The sequence below is a fragment of the Cotesia glomerata genome, linkage group LG4, assembly GCF_020080835.1.
Source record: "Cotesia glomerata isolate CgM1 linkage group LG4, MPM_Cglom_v2.3, whole genome shotgun sequence".
NCBI classification, from domain to species: Eukaryota; Metazoa; Arthropoda; class Insecta; order Hymenoptera; family Braconidae; genus Cotesia; species Cotesia glomerata.
Genome location: NC_058161.1, coordinates 26332619 through 26357722, shown reverse-complemented (window position 1 = coordinate 26357722; position 25104 = coordinate 26332619). Strand labels below are relative to the sequence as shown.

Below are 25104 nucleotides of genomic sequence, written 5' to 3'. Positions count from 1 at the left end.
CAATTTACGGAATCACTTCGCGCAAAATCAGTACATTTTCCTAATTGAGTGTTTGATAAAAGTATCCAGAGCGGCCGAAACATTGAAATCATACAGGCGACGTAGTACGGGCAACTAAACATATTTTTCCATAGAACTCTCGTTTTTTCGCCATTACCTCATCTATTATGACCCGCAGAAAAAATGCGAAAATAAACGTGTAAAAATTAAATTTTCTCCAAAAAAGGTCTAGTAAACCAAATTGATAAGATCGATATATTTGTAGATATTGTGATTTGAAACAATGGATAAAAAATCAATGTTTATTTTAACGTTTAATCTGACTCAGTAAACACTTAAAATTTCATACTAAAATAAATAGTAATTTTTTTTACCAGACATTGCTTATAGAATACAAAATTTTCTACGAGACCCTAACCAATGAGTTAGGATCATGCAACTCCAGCTACTATTTGACGGTTCAAAAGTACTATTTAATAAAAAAGTTTTAGAGGAAATAAGAAATGTGTAGTTGATACTAATGAAGATTGTGATAAATTGGTTAGGATCGCCGGGTAGTAATATCCTGTTAAAGGACAGCCTGATATTCAAATGAAAAAACGTGCATACTTACAAGGCTACATGGAGAACTACATGAAGCCTGAAGATGAACGACTAGATCCAACATTTCTGGATGAGACCTGGACCTTTCAAAACGGTACAGGTAAAACCAAAGATTGGCAGAATGAGGATCGACGTAGTTGTTCATTGAGAAAAGGATCATGTGGGGCTCGGTACATTGTCGCTCATGCTGGTGGTAAAGATGGCTTCGTTGAAGGAGCATCTTTATTTTTCCGTTCGGAAAAGAAACCGAAAGAAGGAGATGATTACCACGGTGACATGAGCGCCGAAAATTTTGAAAATTGGTTCCGGAAAGACTTTGTACCAAATTTAAAGAAACCGTCACTGATCATTCTAGATAATGCACCATATCATTCAGTGCAGGTATTTGTATAAAATTGGTTAGTTTCAAGTGCCACGAATTTTTCCATTTATTAAAATTTTTTCAGTGCCATCAATTTTTAATAAAAAATTATTTTTACGTGTTTTTTACGAATTCTATTTAAAGGTGAGCCAAATTCAGTTTCCACATATCAATTATTTGGAAAATGCATTCATTTTAATCAGTTACATATCCGCGATCTCGCAATAAGAACAATTAATCGCTTATAACATACAAAGATTCCTACCAAATTTGGTGTCAGCAGAACTTAAAGTTTAAAAATTGAAATTCATTATTTTAACACCCACTCCCGTATGCCATATTAAGGATACCTACAAAATTTGGATTCTGGAGCTATAGTTTGGAAATTAAAAATTGTAATTGTTAACATCCAATCTCGCCATCCATTCTGGAGGTGGACTGTCGTAAAAAATGCTTTTTTGTCATATCAATCGCGAAAGTTGAATTTTCGAGCAACTTGCAGAGGGCGCCAAGTATACGATTTCTGGCAATCTATAGTTTAGTTGACTTACCTCGCACTAGTATTGAAAAGTAACTTCTCTTTCTCTCTCTCTCATTCTGTCTGTATCTACACTTCTACAAGACTACTATAATACGCTATAGATAAGTCGATTTATCTTTAAAATTTTTGTTCGAACTCAACCTATAGAGATTCATTATAGAGGGCGAGCGAGAAATTAAAAAAGACGTGGCTAATGAAGGGTTTATTTTTTAAACAATAATAAAAAATTATATGAAATTAAAAAAAAATATCCTATCAAATACCTACAATTGGTGGTAACTTCAACGTCAGGGGCTGAAGGGGCGTTAAAAAGTATAGATGGTCAGGTAGAAATAAAGCCGAGACAATACTGAGATACGGTTACTAACAAGAAGAGCAGATACCTATTCAAGTTTTTAAATGAGAGAGTTGTCAGAGGGTAATGTAGAAGAGGTTCGGAGAGAACTTAAGGGGGGAAATACGTGTAGAGGCTTGAAAAAATTCAAAATTTTTTTTTTCATAAATCGCTTGTAAAACTATTGAAAAATATACAGTTAAAATTTCAGGTCAAAATTATTATTCGTTCAAAAGTTACAAGCGATTTAGTAAGTGCGCTCGGTACAGCGCCCGAGAACATAATTACCTGAACGGAGCGGTCGGTTAGGGTCGAGTAGGTAGTCATTCATATACTTCCAGCTCCTTGGACAGTAAAGAAGCCCGAAAAGCACGAAAAGAAAAGCTACAAGCTCAAAATGAAGCATATGAAGCTGAAGAAGACTTACAATATGGTGCTGGAATAGCTGATTAATTGGTAAGTTGTTTCAATTCGTTTAATACAACTTTATATTAACCTTTTGGCACCGTGGCTTTATTTACCAGTAACAATTTATCGAAACAAAAATTTTTCATAAAAAATTTATCATACAAAAATTTCTCACATGCAAAAAATTCTCACTCAAAAATTTCTTGATTAAAAAAATTCTCACAGAGCAAAAAATTATCATTTAAAAGTTTCTCAAATATTTTATTTTCACTTTATCATTAAAAATTCATAATTAAATAAATATTAATTTTAATAATAATTAATAATACCAAATAAATTTTGACAATGAGAAATATTGCCTTTGTGAAAATATCGAACAAGAAATTATTGCTGATAATTTATGTCGCGAGAAGTATTGCATGAGAAAAAGAGACGGTCACCTTAACTTTTCATCACTTATTTTTTAAACGCGTTTTTCTTGATAATTGGTTTTTGGAACTAGTGTACACTCTAACTTAAGAAGTTTTTAAACAATCATCTTCAAATTAAGTATATTATTTCTTTACATAATTTTGCTGAATATGAACCTCAATCAGAAGCAATTTTTTCATTTTAACTAATTTTTTATACTAAACAATAAACAAAAAAGGTAAAAAAACATGACTTACTTTCACAGCCGTCAAAAAAATGAAAAATTTTTTTTTTTTTCTTTAAAATGAGGTTCATATAGAAGATACATGTCTAAAAAAAGTTATAATTTTGATGCATTGATTTCAGATAAAAATTATGGCCTCCATGATGTACACCAGTTGCGAAGTCGGACGACAACCTACGAGATGTATCAGCTGATATCTTTACTACTTTTTAAGTTTTATTCTTGTAAATGTAAATTTTTACTCTTCAATATATGTATAAAATAACCCAAAAGTTTGAATAAATAATATTAATTTTTTATACCTTTAAATAATTGATTAAAATCTGCTCGAAAACGGCCATCTACACGTATTTCCCCCCTTAAAGGAAAAATAAAGAGAGCTTAAATACTAAGAAATATTCTTAAATGCTAAGAAATCCTTCTATCAGTGTACTTGGGCATAGGACGCGACCGTTCTAAATTCATTTACCTATAAGTTTAAATTACCTTTACTTCATTCCCATGACTCAGCGAGTTATTTGTTGAGTAAAGATTTCCCGTGAGTTGAACTGATATAAGATGCCACGACTTATTTTCCGTAGTACAATTGTTTTATTTTTAGATGTAAGGTACCCGCGGGTAATAAGGCCTGTCGGGTAATAAGGCCTAAATGATAGAAATGATATTTAAAATAACCGTTTCCGCTAAAGGCTTCTCTAGTAGAAGCGTATAGCATAGAAATGTCGCTAAAAGCTTATAGAGTCCCGATGTAACGTTCATTGTCTTCTATATTTCATCATCCGTCATATGCTAAAGTAGCGCAGAAGAATTCCTCAAAAACGGTTTGAGCAAATGATAAGCATTTTTTATAATTTGATATTTAATAATTTAAAATCATTGTTCTAATTTTTATCAGCATCTTAAAAAGTATTGTTGCTAAATTTGAGTGATGATTGATCTCTAATACCAATTTTATTAAATATAGTATAACTTTTGCCAGTATGTTTAACCCGCAGGCCTTATTACCCTACCGTAGTAAAATAAGGCCTATTCGCAAGGTTTTTGAAAAAATTTAATTTTGTATTTATTTATGGTGAAAATTACCATTACTCCATTATATTTTGTGGCTAATATATTAATATAAAAATTAATGTTACATTTCGCCAATACTTATCGTCAAGAATGACTTTTTATTTTGGGTGGCCTTTTTATTTCAATAATGGGTCTCTTCTATTTGTATGAAACCTCAACTGTTTTAGTGACATTATACATCGTTCCAAATATTCTTACTTGCGCGTTAGAATTGCTTGTTATCTTTTCACAACTTAGTTTGTTGACTTGTTCATTTAGTCAAAAGTTTTTCGTGAGCCGAGCTATATGCAATACCGCGACTTATGCCCACGTAAACATAAGTGTTTTATTTTCGAAAATGTTTACTTCGATAAATTTATTTCTGGATAGCCTTCTAGTTTCGACAGTCGAACCGTAATGAGTTTTATAAGTTTTCAGCTAACCGACAACAGCACGTAACCACTCGGGGTTTGCTTACCTGAGAGTTGAAATATATTTTGTTTCATTTTATTTTCCCGATCCGATGGATTTTTTAAATAACTGTTTTTGAATGTGGATTGATTTTTGAAGCCAATGTCTTGTCAATCAGTACAATGAATGGTGTAAAAATAAATAACCGTTTCTGTTTCAATCCAATTAAATAAATTAGTTATTTTCTACTTTTTACTATTTATTTATTAATGCCAATGGCTTGTTTATTGAACTTACCCGAGTCGAAATTTCGATCGGATATTGAACCTCCTGATCCGAAATTGATCGTACTTTGAGCTCCATGGTCCGACTAGTTCGTATATTGAACTTCCTGATCCGAAATTGATCTTACTTTGAGCTCCATGGTCCGACTAGTTCCGATTTTGAACGTCTTGGACGTACTGTTTACCGAGAAATCGGATTTTGAACTCCTCGGTCCGACCGTTCATCGAGAGATCCGACTTTAAACCTTCAAGTCCGATAAAAGTAATAAATAAAATTTTATTAATTATAAATAATTATTGAACAAATTAAACTAATCACAAAAATAATTTTTGTCCATATTAACCTGTAACTTTCATGGATTTATTCTATTTATTTATACATTTATTATGTTTTTATAATTCCTCAAGCGCAATATAATTTGTGTTAAATTAAATTTTTCGAGAAATAGTTCAATTTATTTTTTTTTTTTCAAAATCCTATGAATATATAAAGATAATATTATAATATGTGTTGAAATTAAGAAATTTTAAACACATACATCAAAAATATATTTACATTATAAAATACATCAGTTTTAAAAAATGTAAAAAACCTACACTGATAGAAGGATTTATTTGTATTAAAAAATATTTGTTAATAGTTAACAAATCATTTATTAGAGACCATTTTTTAGTATTAAACAAATATTTCTTAGTATTTAAAATCATTCGTTTGTATTTAATAAATCTGATATTCATTTATTAAATATTAATAAATCTTTTAAATACTAAAAATATTTGTTAAGGACTAAAAGTGGTCTCTAATAAATGATTTGTTAAATATTAACAAATATTTTAACTATAAACAAATCCTTCTATCAGTGTACTAGAAAATACTATTAAAAATAATTATTTATTCCTTATAAACAATTTTTTCACAATATATATTCTTCAAATAAAGATGTAATTATAATAAATTCATACATATTTTTAATTAAAAAAAAATAAGTCTTAAATATATTTCTGATGTAATATTTAATACATAAAATGTAATTAGATTTTTGGCAAAAATCGTGATAAAACTTCATGGATACTTCTATTATTCTCGTTCCGTGTTATTTATCGGTACTGCTTCATAGATTTGTGTCTGAATTTTTACACGCTTTTTATAAGCTTCATTTGTATGTTTGTTTGTAACCGACTCCTGTGAACTTGATTTTGACCCACTTCAAACGGTCAGATTTCATTTAAACTTCGTAGACTTATCGAGGACCGATGACAATACATTAATTTGATGAGATTATTCCATTATCCTAATTAAGATCGTCAAGATTGAATGATTTTTTCACGCATCCTTCGCGTGAGAGCAAGAGAGATAGGGCAAGCGCGTGGTCTTGCGTATGCGTACCATTTTGATTCGAGCACTCGGCTCGGCACAATAGTCAAGGCAATAGTCATAATTATAGTTACTAATAGTAATCACGGAATTAATAGTAGTTTAAAATAAATAAACCAAACTAAAAAGTAGAAACTAAATAATAGTTTCAAAAAACTAAAAAAACGCTTTTTATAGAAAACCAAACTAAAAAATAGAAAATAAATTTGAATTAAGAATAATGTAAAAATTTTAATAAATATAAATTAATAATAGTGTAAATAAGAAAAAAATGTATTTTATTTTAAAAAAAGCGTGGGGTGCTTTTTAAGCTATTGTCCACTGATAGAAGGATTTGTTTATAGTTAAAAATATTTGTTAATATTTAACAAATTATTTATTAGAGACCACTTTTTAGTCCTTAACAAATATTTTTTAGTATTTAAAAAGATTTATTAATATTTAATAAATGAATATCAGATTTATTAAATATAAACGAATGATTTTAAATACTAAGAAATATTTGTTTAATACTAAAAAATGGTCTCTAATAAATGATTTGTTAACTATTAACAAATATTTTTTAATACAAATAAATCCTTCTATCAGTGTCGAAATAATAATCCTTCTACTTATATCTGTCAATAAAACATTTATAACGATTGACACCATGCACCCTACGCTTTTTTTTACAATAAAGTACATATTTTTCTTATTTACACTATTGTTAATTTACATTTATCCAAATTCATTTTCTCTTTTTTAGTTTGGTTTTCTATAAAAAGCATGTTTTTTAGTTTATTTTAAACTTATTACTTATTAAATTAAATTTAATTACTTATTAAACTACATTACTTATTATATAGAAGCAAGGTGCTGCTAATTGTGTAAATAATCAGCAGCTGAGCAGCTCGTGGAGTCCTTGGGACGGTCTAAAATGATATTTTATTTTATTTTATTTTTTATTTTTTAACAGTTCAATGAACCCTACAGCAAAGCCATTAATCGGGTTCCATGTTACATACAATTTAATACAATGTGTTTAATTTAAAATTAATATTATGATAAGTCACTATATAATTAACTATCAAAAGTAAATATTTTGCTCCAGTTTATACAATGTTTGACATACAAAGTTTTGAAAAACATTCAGAACTACTTATTTTATAAACATCCAAACTGTTATCTATCTTGTAAAAAGTATTGAAGGCACTTATTAATCGGTATATGGGGGCAGATGTAGCAAAGTTGGTGCCAGCGAGTGGAAGTTGGAAGGGAGTACTATCCCTCCAGGTCGAGGCTCTAAAAGTAATAGTAATAGAGTCTGCCAGACGTTCAAAATCCACCTTCCCCTGAATCAGCCGCGTCAAGAAGATGGCGCATGCACAGAGTCTACGATCTTTTAATGTAATCATATGGAATCTACTACAAAGCTCTTTCCTATCCATGCCTGGTTTAGGATAAACACGATCCATTTTCCAGGACATGAACTTGAGAAATTTATGTTGGACTTTATCAATTTTATTACTGTATATTTCATAGATTGGAGACCATACAACTGTGGCATATTCAAGACGCGACCTAACCAGGGAAAAATAAATAGATTTAATAGCTTTAACAGTTACTAGGTTGCGACTTGATCTGGTTACAAAGCCTATATGGTATTAAATCAGATTATATTCTTTATACATTTACTATGTTTTATTTCATTGTCAGAATAATCGATAAATATCGATTCATAAAAACGGATAAATATAAATTCCCATGCAAAATTTATTATGTAATATTCAGTTAATATTTACTCTAAAAGTTCCGTCTATAAACAACTCTGTAACGGTATTTAATCTGTTCATCATATTATTTGATGCAAAAATATGCGCTATTGAACCATTCGTAGCTACGGTAGTATCACGAAAAATGTCAATGACAGCTGGATATTCAATGAGCATATCTCCGAGCTCTTCAAAATTTCTGGGTAATGGAGGCAAATAAAGACGTCTCTCTCAGTAGATATGTCGTCTGGCGGCTTCTGGAGTCATATCGAATGCTCTCGCAATAGGGAACCTAGAAATATTAATTAACCCTTTAGAGTCTGACCTTGAAACCCCACTCTTTGGTCTGGCGGAGCCTAATAGAATTAGAAAAAGCGCGAAACAAATGTGACAGGGCCGTATTATAAGAGAAAAAATTTCACCTGGGTGGGAAGTAAAAAATAATTTTTTTTTCAATTTTTAATTTATTAAATAATAAATATCAAAGGACTTAAATTCAAATTAAGAACAACATTTTGTCTCATTATAAATATAGTTAAGTATTTTAATTATCAGCATAATTATTAGAAAAAATAAATACTAAGAAAAGTTCAAATTTCAATATCAATTCTTATAATGTGAATAATGGCCATATTTTAATAATATTTTTAATTATATTTTTAGTAATATTTTAACAATATTTTGAATAACATTTTTAGTAGTATTTTAAATAATTTAATAGTTAGTTTTTCCATAAAAACTTTATTTGACTTTATGGTAAGCAGCAAAACTTTATGGTAAGCAGTAATTTATTATCTTGGACAGTGACAGTACGATTTCTTAATACTCTCACGTTTATTTCATCATCAACCTTTAAAGGTTTTATGTTTTTATTTTTCTTTTGGCATACTAGCGACTAATTATGAGCAATCAAATTATTTTTCAATTACATAGCAATGTATGAAATTTAAAAAATTTTTCTAACCTTGTAACGGGTACTTTCTGGCTCATTTTACCCCCGGCTCGATTTAGCTCGCCGGAGTCCAGGATTCTAACGAGGGTAATTTACAATTAAAATTAACTCGTTAATTTTACTATAATTAACAAAACAAAACCTCTTTATTTCAATAAACAAAAACATTAAACATTTTACAAAAGAAAACGGCGATTAAACAAAATAAAACCCATACATACACGGCGTTTACAATTTCCATTACCGTCGTTGGTAAAATCATTCGCCCGTTGTACCTTTCAAAACGCGTCGCTAATTCCCCTTCAGTCGGCCCTCTGCTGCCCAGCTCCTGACAGGTGACTAGTGCCGCCCCGCAGGCCCTAATTCGCGATTCCCAAAGGAAGAGTGAATAGAATCCACCTCTCCCTCACCTAGTCGGCTTGGTTGCCACCTTTTGGCTGAAGGCCTCCAGGTGGAGAGTCGCCTTTACTCGTAGGTAGATAAGTTCACTTACCTGTGGTAGTCCGCACCAGGTAGAGAGAACCCTCTTTTAATTTCCTTGGCCAGAAGTCTCCAGACAAGTAAATTAAACCCAGAGAAAGGTTGCTCAACGGCGGATAATTTTTGGGCTTTATCAACCCAAAAATTATTACTAAAAGCGATAATTATTTGCAAATTATCGCCACCTATCGCTTGCCGTCGAACTTCGGGAAATCCCCGAAAATTTATAAGTTTTTAAATATATTTCAAAATTAAATATCAGATTCATTCAATTGATTCAACAGATTACATCGATTTCAATCGAATTACATTTTCCTATAATTTCAACGTCGAAAAATAATTTTATACAAACATAATTATTTTACCAAAATTATTTCCCATACTAATTTAATTTCCTGGGACTTAGAAAAATAATTAATTGGATATTTCGAATTTATTCAAAATATTTTAATCAATTAATTATTTCAGATAAAGTAAATTTTTGTTCTTTGAAAGAACAAAAATTATCACGTCGCGGTTTCGCTTATATCAGCTCGGCGATTTTTATCGCGAGCGAACAGTCGACGCCATCTATCGCGCGATGGCAAACTACTAAATTCCTTTTTCTAATAGTCGTCCTTTGAAATAATTTTAAATCAAAGAAATAATTGTAAACAAAAAAAAAATCATATACAGATTATTATTATTAATAATAATCGCCGTAAACAAATAATAAAGTTGTAAACGAAACTTGTCAAATTAATTGTTTCAATTATTTCAAACGACGTTTTAACCGTTAATTAAATTAATAATCTTTCATTAATACTTTTAACTAAACAATTAAACATAATAATAGTTACAATAGTAATAATAATAATTAACTATAAATAAAATAATTAAACTCATGACAAAAATTAAACGTATATACATAAATGCCGTGGCACGGCAGTCGACGCGGTCGCGGTAGCGATGGCTCGCTCGGTCCGTCGATGAGCCCCGTCTCTCGTTGCTCACGACACCCCTCCGCCTCCCCGCTTATAATACCTTCTTCACACCTTACTTTCGAAGAGACTATTTCTTTACGTCAACAATACTAACTACGGCACTGTCAATGAACGCAGCGCGAGATTCAAATGAGTGGAAGGGTACTCACAGGCACACTACTACTCTCACATGTCACTCATACATACTCACGGGACTCTACGATTCGCGCTCTCCCCACCAGTCTCACACGTAGACGTTTCAAGATCCTCTGACTCTAAAGGGTTAATAAAATACTTATATTGATTAACATAAATTCAATTAGATTTTAGAAAATACATATAATTTTGTGTCAAGTGATAACACTGTATTTGTTAAAAAATAAAGTAATAGTTATTTGTTGCTTTAAAAGATTAAAAGAAAGTTTTCTATAGTAATGTATTGTATGAGTATTTAACAACATGTAAAATAATAAAATTAGCTACATATGAACTATGGTTTTAAAATTTATGGATAGTATAAGAATTTTATTTTAATTTATGAAAATTATTATTATCGTTAAGATAAATGTTTATACCAGTTTATTAACCTATCTAACCGAGTTGAAAAAGAACAATATTAGTTATTTTAATTAATTTTAACTTTAAAAACTTTACCTTCTAAATACAGCCTCTGCTATCATATTTGGCGCATCATTATTCGTCATAGCCCTTCGTCGCAACTCATTAATTACTTCAGCTCGCTCATTTATTGTTGGCTTATTATGATAGTGTCGGCCGTCCAAAATTGGTTCATTATTTCCGTATCGCCATAATTTTACTCGACATCGTTCAGCTGTCGTTCTCGCGGCGCATACATAGCGCTGTATTACTCCATTGTAGCGCGAATCCCGATGAAAATTATAACCTCGATAACTGATTCTTGTCGTACCTGCCCGTTGACCTCGGCGAAATTCCATTGTTTAATTACCCGATCTAAATAAATGCATAAAAACAATATAAATCTTAATAATTTTTTAGGTTATATCATTCTTATAAAAAAAAAAAAAAAATTATTTTTTCGATATAATTTCTCAAACCTTCATAAAATAAAATAAGTTACTCACTGTGTTCTTTTTTAACTCTTACACAGCAATATTTTAATTTAAAAATTCTTAATCTATGGATAATTTATATCCACTCACTGGAGAAGAATTTGTACTTATATTTTTATTAGAAGCTATTGTTGGATTGTTAAACTGTGTAATGACATCTATAGTTGTCACAACAAAAGAGTCCTAATCGTGAAATGTATTGGGGTCTGAATAGTGGGGGTAACGTAGTTGTATGATAAATGACTAAAGTGAGGACGACCAAACTATGGGTGCCACAACTTTATATAGAAATCAACCAATCGCAATTTATTAAGAACGCATGCGTATCGACAGGCAGAATGATCCAGCGACTCTCAATCATTTTTAACTTCCCGCTACGAAAATCGAAGATTTTCAAAAATCGGGAAGTTATTGTTTTCACACCGTTTTGCAAAAATCGAGTTTTCATCAGATCTCGACGTTTGAAGGTCACAGGAAGCTTCCCTGACTATCCCCGCGAGGTTGTCACGGTGTCTGTATGTATGTATGTATGTATGTGTGTGTGTGTGTGTGTGTGTGTGTGTGTGTGTGTGAAAGTATGTGAACCGCTTATAACTTTTGAACGGCTAGACCGATTTCATCGCGGTTGGTGCCATTCGAAAGGGCTTGACCAAACTTAGATTTTAAAAACTATTTCGACCAATTCAGATCAATATGTTTTGAGAAATCTTAAAAAGATTTTTTTTGGAATAACTTTTAAACGGCTTAAAGGTTCAATTCCAAAACTAATCAGCTCTTTACCTCAAAAAACCACGTCGATCGCCACCAGTCCGGTCAAAATCGGTTGATTCGTTCGAGAGATATCGTGAACGAAAGAAAACCGAAAAAAAAGTGTTTTTTCGGAATAACTCCAAAATTCCTAGCGTGATCAATTCAAAATTTAAGGTTGTTTGTGAGGCTTGAAAAACTGCGGTTGCTTCTAACCGCGTAAAAATCGGTTTATTCATTCAAAAGTTATTGCGGTTTAAAAATTCAAGAAATAGTGTCTTATCAAATCTCTATCAGACTTTTGAGCTCGAAGAGCTCAAAAACGTCATTGGTGCAATTTTAAGCGCCTAAGTATGGAATTAGCGGGAAGTTGCATGGATGGCCTTCAGGGTCAACCGTTTTCCTAATTTTTTTTTTGCTTTTTTTGTTAATTTTTATTTTTTACAGAAAAATAGTTGAAAATCGAGGAATAATTCTATGGAAAAGAATTTCAAAAATTCTTGTGGCCAGTTTTTCAATCCAGGATTTAAGTTATCTTATTGGATTTATCTAACATTGTGAGTATCACTATATATATGAAATATATCGATATATTCACAATGTTAATTAAATCCAACATAATTTTAATCCTGGATTGAAAAACTGGCCTTACATACACTAATAAAAATTTAACTTGACTCAAGAGGAAGAATCTTGAACCAAGAACACCATTTTGAAGAAAATGAAATTCTTGAGTCAAGAAGAAAAATTCTTAAACCAAGAATTTATATCTTGACTCAAGAATTTTCCTCTTGGCTCAAGAAATTTTTTTTTTCTTCAAAATGGTGTTCTTAGTTCAAGATTCTTGCTCTTGAGCCAAGTTAAATGTTTTATCCGTGTACGATAAATAATTTTGTAGTAGATATTAAGCCCTTTCTGGTTGGCCCCTCGTTATGATTATAAAAGATTATCTAATCCTCCGTATTTTCGCTCCCCGATCTTTTCTGCATATAAATTATTAATCAATTAATTAATTTTAACATGTTATTTGAATGTCGCTGTATGCATAAACCTTATACAGTCGAGTCTCATTATGAGACCGCTCGTTATGAGTCCATAAATAAAAGTTTCCCATATACTCCCTCCGCACTTCTGTTCACCTTTCGTCAACCCGGGGCCGGACTCATAACGCGACTCGACTGTAGAGTGTTTTGTTTTGCCGATGTTTACTGCTGTGTTAACACATACATGCGTAATATTTACAAATATTTTATTTAAGGTAAGAGCCCCAGTAGCTGCTCATCTACTAGTACTTACTCACTCACTCCATGTATTTGTAAAATCAATATTTGTGAATATAGATATACAAACACATGGAGTGAGCAAGTACTGGTACATAAGCAGCTACTGGGGCTCTTACCTAGATGATTTTATTTATCTTGTAATATTTATTTTAATTAAATAATTATTAAAATTAAGCATTTAATATTTGAAACAGATTTGCAGATCACCCAACATATATATAAAAATATCGTTTTCTATATTAATTTTTTACGAATTTTACAAACTGCAATATGAACATTTATTGAACGTATTAAATATTCCCATTATGCACAATTATATACATATGAAGTATAAAAATATAATACCCACATGCATTCACAATAAGTATGTATGTATGTATGTTTGTTTGTTTGTGTGTTTGGATGTAACCGACTAATAATAAATAATAATAATTTTTGCCTTCTTATCTTAGTTCATCATTAAAGAGTGTTCTGTAGTTTTTGAACTATATTTATTGTTATCAATCTATCTCCTAAACCAGATTAACGTGTTAATATAGAAAATAGTAAATGTTAGTTTAATTCGCACCATAATTGCATAAAATATTCCGATTTTTATAGAATCCATCTTTTTTTACTTCAAGAACATTGTGCAGTATTATATTTTATAGAACTATTGTATGTGCGTGTTATTTTGAGTATGTGTGAATGATCACTCAGCCAATCAGATGAGGCGTTACATAGAAAGATCAATACGCATGCGTAGCGCACCGGCACTAGTGCAGCCAGATCGTGGATCGTGGGTAAAGTGACCCCCACTTTATGCCTTTTTAATGTGCTCAGATGAGAGTGTCCCACAAAGTAGGGGGTCATTTTACCCACGATCTGGCTGCACTGGTCGAGACACTAAACCCGGCGGCACATCTACCCGACGCCACCAGAGGCTGAGCAACACTCGTACTGAATGTACGTACATTGATCATTCTTCAATTTAATATACTGTTAGTATACGTCATTGTGTTTTATTTATATTGTAAGATTGCCATTTTCGTCGTGTTGGGTAATTATACTTACTAATTCCTTTAATTACTTTTAATGTAATTAAAACTAATAATTTTTATTCTATTTTCAGTCATGGATGCTCTAGAGCAAAACGTGCGACCACAAGAGGAAGCAGGCGACACGATCCAGCACCAAGGGCTTCAGTTTCTATTGGAATCCCGTTCAAGAGTCGTCGACTTATTTTTTCGAAATTTTTTAAACCTTCAAAGTGTGTGGGACACAACTTCTACACGTCAAACTTCTACACAAATATTTAAAAAGTTTGGAAAATCCAAAAGTTACGCTTTATAGCAGTCACTCAATTTTTACAAAAAACTTAAATATTGCACATATGTTAGTGTATTGTGAACAGAACAAAAATTTATTTTTAACAGGCGAGACCATCTTTTTCTCGCTTTGCTCTCACGGAGTTCAACGGAACTATCTCTGTCGCACTCCCAACAGCAGAGCAATTGCAGTTTCGATTGGTTTCACGAAACGAATGAAATTTTTGAAAAAAACGCTTTGTGGTGAAATAGTTTATTAAATTATCTATTATCTCTAAAAACGTTTTTCAAAATTTCCATTCGTTTCGCTAAGCCGATTGAAACTGCAATCACTGGTCTCGGCTGTTAAATGTATTACGCCATCGCTCACATAGAAAAAAAGGTACTGGCGCATATGTATCGTAAACGAAACTTATTTACATAGATATAGATACATAAAGAGAAGTGGATTTTAGTTTATTATTGATTATTATTAAACAACATTGAATCAGATCATGATTTTTGAAAGAACTTAGCTTTCGATAATACTGAAGCGTATGAAAAAAATGAACTCAATTAGTTAAGTTTTTCCGGCTATTATCGTGACTACGTCAGGATTCATACATATTACCGTTAAAGCGAGACTGGCGGTGGTTTTAATAAACACATATTAGTATCTAATAAAATTTTATTAAATACTAATAAAATTTTATTCACTGCAAAAAATGATATTTATATTTAATTAATATTTATTGACAAGTAGTACTAACATAAAGAAATTCCAAATACGCGTTTTTATTCGCTGTGAATAAAATTGTCTCTCAGTGTATGCACTTAGATAATATGTTTCGTTTTATTATGTCAATAGTTTAAGGTCATGCTCAGCAAGTCGTCTTTCATTTTTAAATAATAAATTACACTGGTCATTTGTTGATAATGGTTTTTCCTATCTGACGTCCCAAGTTTTGCAATATTATGCTGATCAAGCGATATTTCATCTATTTGTTGATTTCAATTAATCTGATTACAACGTTCTTAAAATTATTATTATTATTACTTACAAAGAAGAAATGCTTTTATCAAATTACGACCTTTTTTATACAATATTTTAATTTATAAAATTAAAAAAAAAAAAAATTAATAGTCAAGAATATAAAATATCAATTAATAAAGAAAAAAAGTTAACTTAAATCTATTGCGACGTGAACAAAAAATTCTTTAACTATTTTGGAGACAAGCACTCAAATAAAAAGCTCATTTTGAATTATTTTTTTCATCTATTTACATTATATTTTTTTTATAAATAAATAAAAGATAAAAAATTAATAGTATTAAATATTTGCAATCTATTTAATGATTATTAATTTTGCAATAATGGATGTCAATAATTGGGACATAAAATTTAAGCTTGGTGATATTGACAGTAAGTTTAGACAGCGTGGTAACTTTTTGTTTTTATTTTAATCCTAAAGATTTATTTTAAAAATATTAAAAATAATTTGAATAATAAGTAATAAATAAATATATATTTTTAATACTTGAGTTGTATTTAGTACAGCAAATAAATGACTTTGGGATATTGAGGGTATCAATAATTGGTAGAACCTTATGTCACTAATTAGATCAGTTGATTTTGTCAGGCTGTCAATGATTAGTGTGTCCGGGTGATTGACTTTGTCAGTTGAAATAAATAATTTAATTTGAGAAAGTACTTTCAAAAACATAAATTTTATAGTCAAAAGGCTAATCAAAACAATGTTAAAAAAATCCAACAACTTTATTCTAAATATGGAAAAAAATAGTAATTTTAGCCATGTTTTTACAATGTCAATAATTTTTGCATTTACTTTAGTAATCATAGAAAATTTTTCTATTTCTTCTTGAAAAATTTTTATAAATTTCATCAAAAATTAGTAATAGAATTTTTAATTCCAGGAATTCAAAGGCCTAAAACACTAAAGGCCCAGAATGCCATTAGTTTTAAAGCTACTGATAAGTGATAATATTTGTTCGACTAATCCACCAAGAAAGAAATTAAGCTCCTCAAACAGCACTAGTCAAAAGAAGAAAGTAAATGAACGAAGTTATGGAAGTATTGTAATGCTGACATTTACAAAAGACGGTGAAGATATCCAGGAATATTTGTCAAATATTCCGGGAACAAAATCTAAAATCGGTGTTTTGATTTTACAAAAGCAAAGAAAAGTTTGTTTACTTACTCGTAGAAAAATTCATCGACGATTGCTTCAAGCAAGTTAATTATATTATTCCAATTTTAACCACTGGTTACATTAATCATATCAACAATTTGACCAATAATGATGAAGAAAGTTTGCTCATTAATTTGGACCATAAATATGTCAAATATTTATACTCGTTGATGTGTTTTGAGTATTGTAAAAATAATTATCATAACAATCGCATCAGGTAATTAGTCTCTTTTAATTATTCTTAATTAATTAATTTATTATTATTAACGATAAAAAAAAAAAACATGAATTAAAAACAATTTAACAATATTAATTCTAAATATGTTTAATAGGTAATAAATAAAAATATTTTGATGAATTAACATAAATTTTATGTATTTCACTTTATCAAGTACAAATTATTTACAGTATATATATATATATATATATATATATATATATATATATATATATATATATATATATATATATATATATATATATATATATTTATATATATAGTAAACATCCATTCATTAAACATTAGTCTATAAATTCTGTTGTATAATTTCGTTGTAGAAAAATTTCGTTTTCAGTCTTAATAAAAAGAAAATATAAAAATTTTTCAATTAATTAAATTAATTGATCGATAAAAAATAATTTTGTTCTTCCCAACGGGTATATCGATATGTAAAAAAATTTTAAATAAACATTCCATGATTATAACCGCACACAATTAAATTGTCAAAGCGAGCACAAAAGCGTATATTCTTATTTTATATTTTTATATACTAAAACTCTAACTACAATTATCAATATTTTGTTTTTTTGCAATTAGATTATATACAATATTTTTTGTAGTGGTATGACTGGTTGGAAAAAAAAAGTGGAAAGTTATAGTGAGTAATCAAATAATTTGGCACGAAAATATACAATGGAAGATCTCTTTTTGAACAACATGGTAGAGAACAATTTATATGGAACAATAAAAATTGTTGTATTTAAGATTTTTCAGTGCGATATCAGATAATTTTTTATGATCGCACAGATGGTAATAAACAATAATACCATAATTAACATTAAAAGAAAAGTGTTAATGTTTTTTAATTTTTTAAGTAGTTTTCACCCTAAAAAATAAATTTCAAGTTAAGGTAGTTCACTCATAAATGCGAAATTTTAAGTTTTCGAGAATTGAAATATGGGTAATTGAATACGCATTACATGTGCTGTTAGAATTTAAAATCAATTGAACGTACCAGAAATGAGATAATTGTAATTAAAAATGACATTTTAGCACAGGCAGTATGGATGGAGAATGAGAAAATCACAAATATTTATGATTATTGCATTGAAAAAATTTTACGATCGTTTCAAAAAATTGATAACTGTTAGAATAATATACTTTAAATAACCCAAAGAAATTTTGAAAATATTGACCGTGTATTTTTTTATAAATTATTAGTAAACTGGCTAGTTAAATAAAAATAACCATTAGTAGAAGCGAATGAGAGATAATCTGTGAGAAAGGCAGCACTAGCGAGTGAAAAGGAAAGAAATAGCACCAACTATATGTGGTGAGTGAACTACCTTATGCATTGTTGTTTCTTACCGTCTATAATTTCAAGAAATTATCAACGGATCGTTAAAAATTTTACTATACCCAGATAGCCATCTGAACTGAAATTTGCCGTCGATCTCGTCCGGAATCGGCAGCAAAAACGGATAGAGTTTAAAAAGCAAAAGTTTCGGTTAAGTTGACCGTAAGTTGCTCTGCAATTTGAAGTCAAGACTTAAGTGTAAGTTCTTTCAGTAAAGTTGTAGTAAAAGGGTTGGCTATGAGCTTGATGTTAATTTGCATTTCAGTTCTAGCCGTACAACTGCATGTTCTCGAACAGAAAGTAAATGGGTTGAATAATTTTTTATGATAATTTTTCAATACACCCAGCGACATCGTTATAATTACATTTGATGTCGTGTAATTGTTGCCATCAGCTGTCGTTACAATTATTTCATTTGGGTTCGTGTAATTTATGTTTTCAACTTCTTGGGATAGTTTCATTTTGTCTTCTATTTTCACATCCAAGTTAATTTTACTGTCATTCTGTAATTATTATTTTTTTTTTATTGGCGTTTAATAAAATTTTTGATCATTTTAAATTCAAAAATATCGCGTGACAAATGTCAAAAGGGCGGATTATAGCAGTGAGTGTTTTGTGCCGAAAGGGCGTAAAAAAAATTTTTTTTTGCCATTCAACTCAAAATTATTCAAAACGTCAAGATTAATGTAAAAAAATTTTTTGAATTACTAAGCCAAAGGCGGATCTATACGCCCTTTTGGCTTTGAGATAAATTTTCTTAAAGCTAAAAGGGCGTTAACAGCCTTTAACTTTTGAGCTAACGGCTTAACCGGCTAATAAAATTAGTTTGATTCAATAATATTGAAAATTTCATAGAGAATAAATTTAAAATTTAATAATAAATTAATGTTATGCAATTATATTACAATTCTTAAAAAAAAAAAGTTTTTAGCTCCCTTAATTATTTTAAGAATCGTAATAAAATTATTAAACCGTTAGCCTGGATAATGTAATTAATCGGGTCAATCAGCTAAGCCGGTCGGTTAGCTAGTTAATTAATGAAGCTAACTTTTTTTACTGAATTAACTGGCTAAAAAGTAAAGCCTTAATAAATACATTGAAAAAAAAAATCAATTGATTAAGGAATAAGTTAATGATAAAGTTAATGATTGAAAATGACAAAAGGATTCCTCACCGGACGAGGAACGAGATGGTAATTACTCATATGCCGACGGCGATACATCACTGTAAAGCCATTCAAAGCACACCCCTTAACGGTATGGAAGTTGCATTACTTCTTCCCCGGTAAGGGCCCATCTCCCCGAGGCTGTTGAGTTCAATTCGTTAGAGTACTCCATTTACTCGTAATTGAAGACGTCAATCGCATCGTCGAGCCTTTACAGGTTTCCAACCATGACTTGTTGGACCGCCTTGAGGATTCCCCGTTGTCAATTCCTATATATTGAAACTACCCTATGCACAAGCACATGCGAGAAAGTTCTACTGTGGCGCCATCTGTCCTCGTCAATGGTCAATAAAATAACCATTAAGTTATCTATGACGTAAACAAGATTATATTTGACCATTAACTAAGTTATTGTAATCGATGGATATAACAATTTTTACGATATCAAATAATAATATTTCTTTAAATTTTTTACAAATTTAGTAGGGTAAATGTACCAGTAGTTGACCGAGCACCAGTAGTTGACCGATAATATATAAACATCGAACAATTTTTATTAAATAAAAATTATTCAGACACAAGAATAATTTTTTAACAAAGCTAAACTAATAACAATCGTAATTAACAGCTACAAATAGTAATATGCGAACCTGATAATGTTGAAAATAATTCATAAAAATTTTTCACAGCGCGATTTTACTTAAATCGGTCAGTTATTATAGTAATGCTTTCAAAAGTGAGTATATATTTTATTTAATAAAATAATTTCTATTGGATTAATGTGATTAAATTAAGTTTTGTAATAATCGTTATTAACTACGAAATAAATAAAGTAACATATTATTGCAAAAATAATTATTTTAGTATACATTTATCCACCGGCAGACACTTGAACAAAAATACACCATTGTCTCATCAAAATCAAACTTCGGTCATAAACTGGAACACATGTTTTCATAGAGCTCCAATAGATGACCGCACGCCCTGATTAAAAATATTGATTGAAAAGTATTGGGAATCAGTCACCCCATGTAAACTGTATATCTATAAATACATGAAAAAGAATGAGCCTTTTTCCTGAAGTACGAAAAATTACTCACTAGCGGCGCTAGTGGTTCGGTAGGGACAAACATTGTCAGAGCTCCATTTAATCACATAGTAAAGTGGACATAAAAAACATGTTTTTGACCGAAGACGACGTTCCTGGAGCAAAATTAAAATTTGCAACTGTAAAAGACAATAATGTTGTCACATTAAAACGTTGGTTTGCGTGCCGTAACTTGAAAGTTACCGGAAAAAAAATGAATTAATTGACAGGTTAGTATACAAACTCTAGTAAAAAACTAGCGGTAAATTCAAACTGTAACAAGAGAAATTGAAAATAATTATAAATTTAAGATTTATTTCAGAGTGAAATATGAATGAAATATAAATGGTAATAAATAAACGTTATTATATGTAATAAATGAATACGATTAAGTAACAGACAGAGGTTATGTGTCATTTTAATTTATATCCAATAACTGCACTAATAGAAGGATTTGTTTCTAGTTAAAAATATTTTTTAATATTTAACAAATCATTTATTAGAGACCACTTTTTAATCCTTTATGAATATTTCTTAGTATTTAAAAAGATTTATTAATATTCAATAAATGAACATCAGATTTATTAAATACAAACAAATCATTTTAAATACTAAGAAATATTTGTTTAATACTAAAAAGTGGTCTCTAATAAATGATTTGTTAATTATTAAGGTAGTACGGTTATGAAAGCAATATTTCAAGAAATCCTCGAAACTTTGAATATAAGTCATTAAATACATAATACATATGCTGTTAAAATTTGAAGACGATTTACCACACCAAGCTCGAGATAATTGCAATTGAAAATGACATTTTTGTACATGTAACATAGGAGAAGCGTGGGAAAATGACAGTATTTTTAATTTTTCCATCGAAAGAATTTCAAGACTTTATCAAAAACTAGTAGATTGAAGAATATGATATTTCGAACAATTAAAAAAAATGAAAATTTTTACCATGTAGTTTTCGAGATTAATTAAAATCAATTTCACTTTTAGAGGATTATTTTAGGAGAGGGGTACAAAAACAGCCGCTAGTCACTGAAACCGTAGTGTGTGTGTATATGTATAGAGAATATAGTAGTGACGAGTACAGTAACGTTAAAAATCTTAACCTACAACCTTAGCTCTGTCGATACGTATAACATGGATAGCGAGTCAAAATTTTTGATCTGGATTGTCGCGGAGGTACTACCTTAACAAATATTTTTGGTACAAATAAATCCTTCTATCAGTGTGTGAAAAAAATTTGCTATTCATTTTTTATTCATTTAATTAATTTCAAAAATAATTTTGAAAACATGTAATTGATGATTCTAAGTAATTAGTTTATCAGTTATTTAGAACTTTATAATTTCGTAATCTTTTATTGGAATCTAACCTCGTCGATATGAGGTTTTACAAATGGTATAAAAAACAGATTTTCCTCTGGATAGCGATTATCCGACGTACACTTTGCAAAACTACAATGTTTTGTTGGCATAGTGGTTATTAAAAAAATGTTTTTGTGTTTAAATATTATTTTTAAATAATAAAATAATATAGCGTAAATAACACTGTCTTAAATGAAAATATTTTATGTCTGTCCCTACTACGAGTGCTGCCTCTCGTGGCACGTTCGCTGTACTACTCTCAGGAAAAAGGCTCATTGAAAGTATTCAAATTTCATCATTTTTAACCCTTTTCAATTAATATTTTTAACCAGGGCGTCCATTTGTAGCTTTCTAACCTCAATATTAAATGGACTCATGTTGAAGAAAGTTATCATACCTATATTTAGTCACTAATTTAAAAAAATAATTATAAAAAAATGTGATGATAAAATTAATTATAATGTTATAATAAATAACATCTTTATTTAGTATAAATTATTTTTAATACTGTGATCGGCAAGTATATTTAACGGTAAAAAAAATCCGAAAAAATCCAAGAAGAATTTGAAGATTCTGATGAAAGTGATACAGAATAATTATTCGCGCCGAAAAAAATATGTTAAAATTTTTATACTTATTAAAAATTTTTATAAATAATTTTATGTTTAAAAAATTGTTATATTCAAGTGTGTTTGATTTTTGAATGTTTCATTCTAGTCATTACTGGATGTGCAATTTAATTCACCGCTATTTCGTTTATTATTAACTAAAAAATTATTTTTAACAACAATACATATCTTTGTAAGTGAATAAACGAAATGAATACAAAAAAAAATCCAGATTACATGTCAAAAACTGAATTTAGCCAGAAAAATAATGATATTTTTTAATCGGTCAACTATTGAAACATTAGCGGTCAACTATTGGTTCACGCCGGTCAAATACTGGTGTTTTCTTGTTACCTATTCTTTAAGTAAATTTTCATGTAATTTTGATAATAATTAAAATAAAAAACATCACATATCTAAAATTTAGTCATTAATAGATAATATAAACTTCTAATAATTTTTTTTTAGACTATAGTAACAAATTTACACGAAATTTAGTAGCTAAAAATTTTGATCGGTCAACTTTTGGTACATTTACCCTATTAATCTTTAGCTGACATATTTTTAAATGTATAAAATTCACATTTTTTAACCAAAAATAATCTAGTTTTCTCAAAAATTTTATTCAACATTACTACTAATATTTTTATTTTTTCCATAATAAAAAAACTTTTTATTTAGCAATGTACGATAATCTATGACCATAATAATCTATAGCTAATAATAATGATAATAACTTACTTGAATAGCATTAATTTTTTTATCTGGTAAAGGCGGATTGAACAATTTTTCATAATCAGCTTCTAAAACTCCTAAAGACGGCGTTACAATAATATGATCAGCTAAATATTTTTTACCCTCTTCAGTAGTTATTTCAACTGGTGCATCTGATGAATCATAATTTATTTTAACAACTTTTGAATTTGAAATCGTATTTTTCAAAACTGGTAGTTCTTCTGTCGGATTCGGATATTTCTTCTGCAAGATTAATAAATTTATAAACATAAATTATCGCTGATTTTATTTCAGTCAAAAATAATGTTATACATTTTCATCTACAATTAAAAAATAAAAACATTTCTTCTTGAGTCATATTTAAAGATAACTACCGCCACAAATGTAAATTTTAAGAACTTATAAGATATGTTAATATATTAAAAACGTAAGAAGATATATTAACAAACCAAAACTATAATTTACCATCAGGATACCCAATAGTGTAGTCAAAAAAATTATTGGTTGATAATATAATAGTTTACTATTGTAATAATAATAATTACAATAAAAAAAAGATATAATTATTATAAATGAGTTAAAAATTGTGTTTTATTTTTTTTTAAACAATTATATAGCCAATCACATAAATTCTAGAATCAATAGTTCATTAGCAATTATTTATGTCGATTACGTACATTTTTGTATTTTATATAAAAAAAAACGATCTTTTTCCAGCAAAAATATTGATTATTCCACTTAAATATTTTTTTACTCTCGTTCTTTAGTATTTATAGGAACTGCAATATAATTTTGAGCTTGAATTTTTTATGTAAAAACATGGCGTAATCAGTGATTCAACTGCGATAGCTTTGATATTATCAGTTTCCCTGCATGTAAGTAACAATGATCTACTGTCATATACAAAGTGATCGCCATTTGCAACGAATACATCAGTAGGTACAATTTCTTTAACAATTGCAAAATGATATTTATTGCAAAGACAAACATTTTGGCGACAAAGACACTGTGACCATTGTATGAAACAATAAATAAATGCAAATTGGAGTCTGTTATTTTCAACATACTGAGCCACTGATGAGATTGTTTGCAAATTGTTATTATACATTTCAGATACATACAACTTATTGTTTTTTATAAGTCTTAAGTATTGTTTTATTGATACATTATTTATTAAGAGTCCACTTTGGTGCATTGCCTGGACTATAATTAATGGTATATCATCATGCTCAAGATATTTATAATTGCCAACGGTGTAACAGTGATCAGACATTCGATCTACAATTTTTACTTGATTTTTTTTATTATAACAAAAATCTTTTACTTTTTCATTTCGTGAAAGATCAATAAGTCTTATCATGGTTAAGACTTGACTTTGCGATCTTGCTAGTTGAGTATCGATGTGCCAAGTACCATGAAATAGTTTCAATATTTGGCCATTTAAATCTTCGGACTCATAGCAAGTATGAGCCCACAAAGGTCCTAAGTTTTTGACTGAGTCAGGTAAGTGTACTAATAGGTGAATGTTTATGGAGCAATATCGTAATCCATATAATTGTTGAAACTCACGTACAAAACTATTCAAAAAATCACGAGCTACTGCAATCATCTCATCAGTAACAATATCACAACTTAAAATGTATAAGCCTATAATTAGTTTTACAAAATTTTGAAAGTAATCAAGTCGCATGATTCCTTCAAATAGTGGAATCGCATAATAAAAACAAAATACTTTTAATTCCGATGCCTTCCAATGTTTTAAATCAGTTATTGTT

General features: G+C 29.4%; 2 protein-coding genes and 1 long non-coding RNA gene across 3 annotated transcripts; all 3 read right to left on the bottom strand.

Moving 5' to 3' along the window:
- Positions 1 to 4439: 4439 nt before the first annotated feature.
- On the bottom strand, positions 4440 to 5034 carry LOC123262548. The gene is made up of 3 exons (XR_006508985.1): positions 4992 to 5034; positions 4661 to 4892; positions 4440 to 4574 (listed from the first exon to the last, which is right to left on the bottom strand). It is a non-coding gene; the product is annotated as an uncharacterized LOC123262548 (long non-coding RNA).
- A 1975-nt stretch (positions 5035 to 7009) lies between these two features.
- On the bottom strand, positions 7010 to 11133 carry LOC123262512. Its single transcript, XM_044724761.1, has 2 exons — positions 10822 to 11133; positions 7010 to 8065 (listed from the first exon to the last, which is right to left on the bottom strand). The coding sequence occupies exons 1-2, from the start codon at positions 11121 to 11123 to the stop codon at positions 8005 to 8007; spliced, it is 363 nt and encodes a 120-aa protein (XP_044580696.1). The 5' UTR covers positions 11124 to 11133; the 3' UTR covers positions 7010 to 8004.
- A 6850-nt stretch (positions 11134 to 17983) lies between these two features.
- LOC123262495 lies at positions 17984 to 23808 on the bottom strand. The gene is made up of 3 exons (XM_044724739.1): positions 23795 to 23808; positions 23336 to 23572; positions 17984 to 18864 (listed from the first exon to the last, which is right to left on the bottom strand). Exons 1-3 carry the CDS (start codon positions 23795 to 23797, stop codon positions 18547 to 18549), a joined length of 558 nt encoding a protein of 185 aa, XP_044580674.1. The 5' UTR covers positions 23798 to 23808; the 3' UTR covers positions 17984 to 18546.
- Positions 23809 to 25104: the final 1296 nt, after the last annotated feature.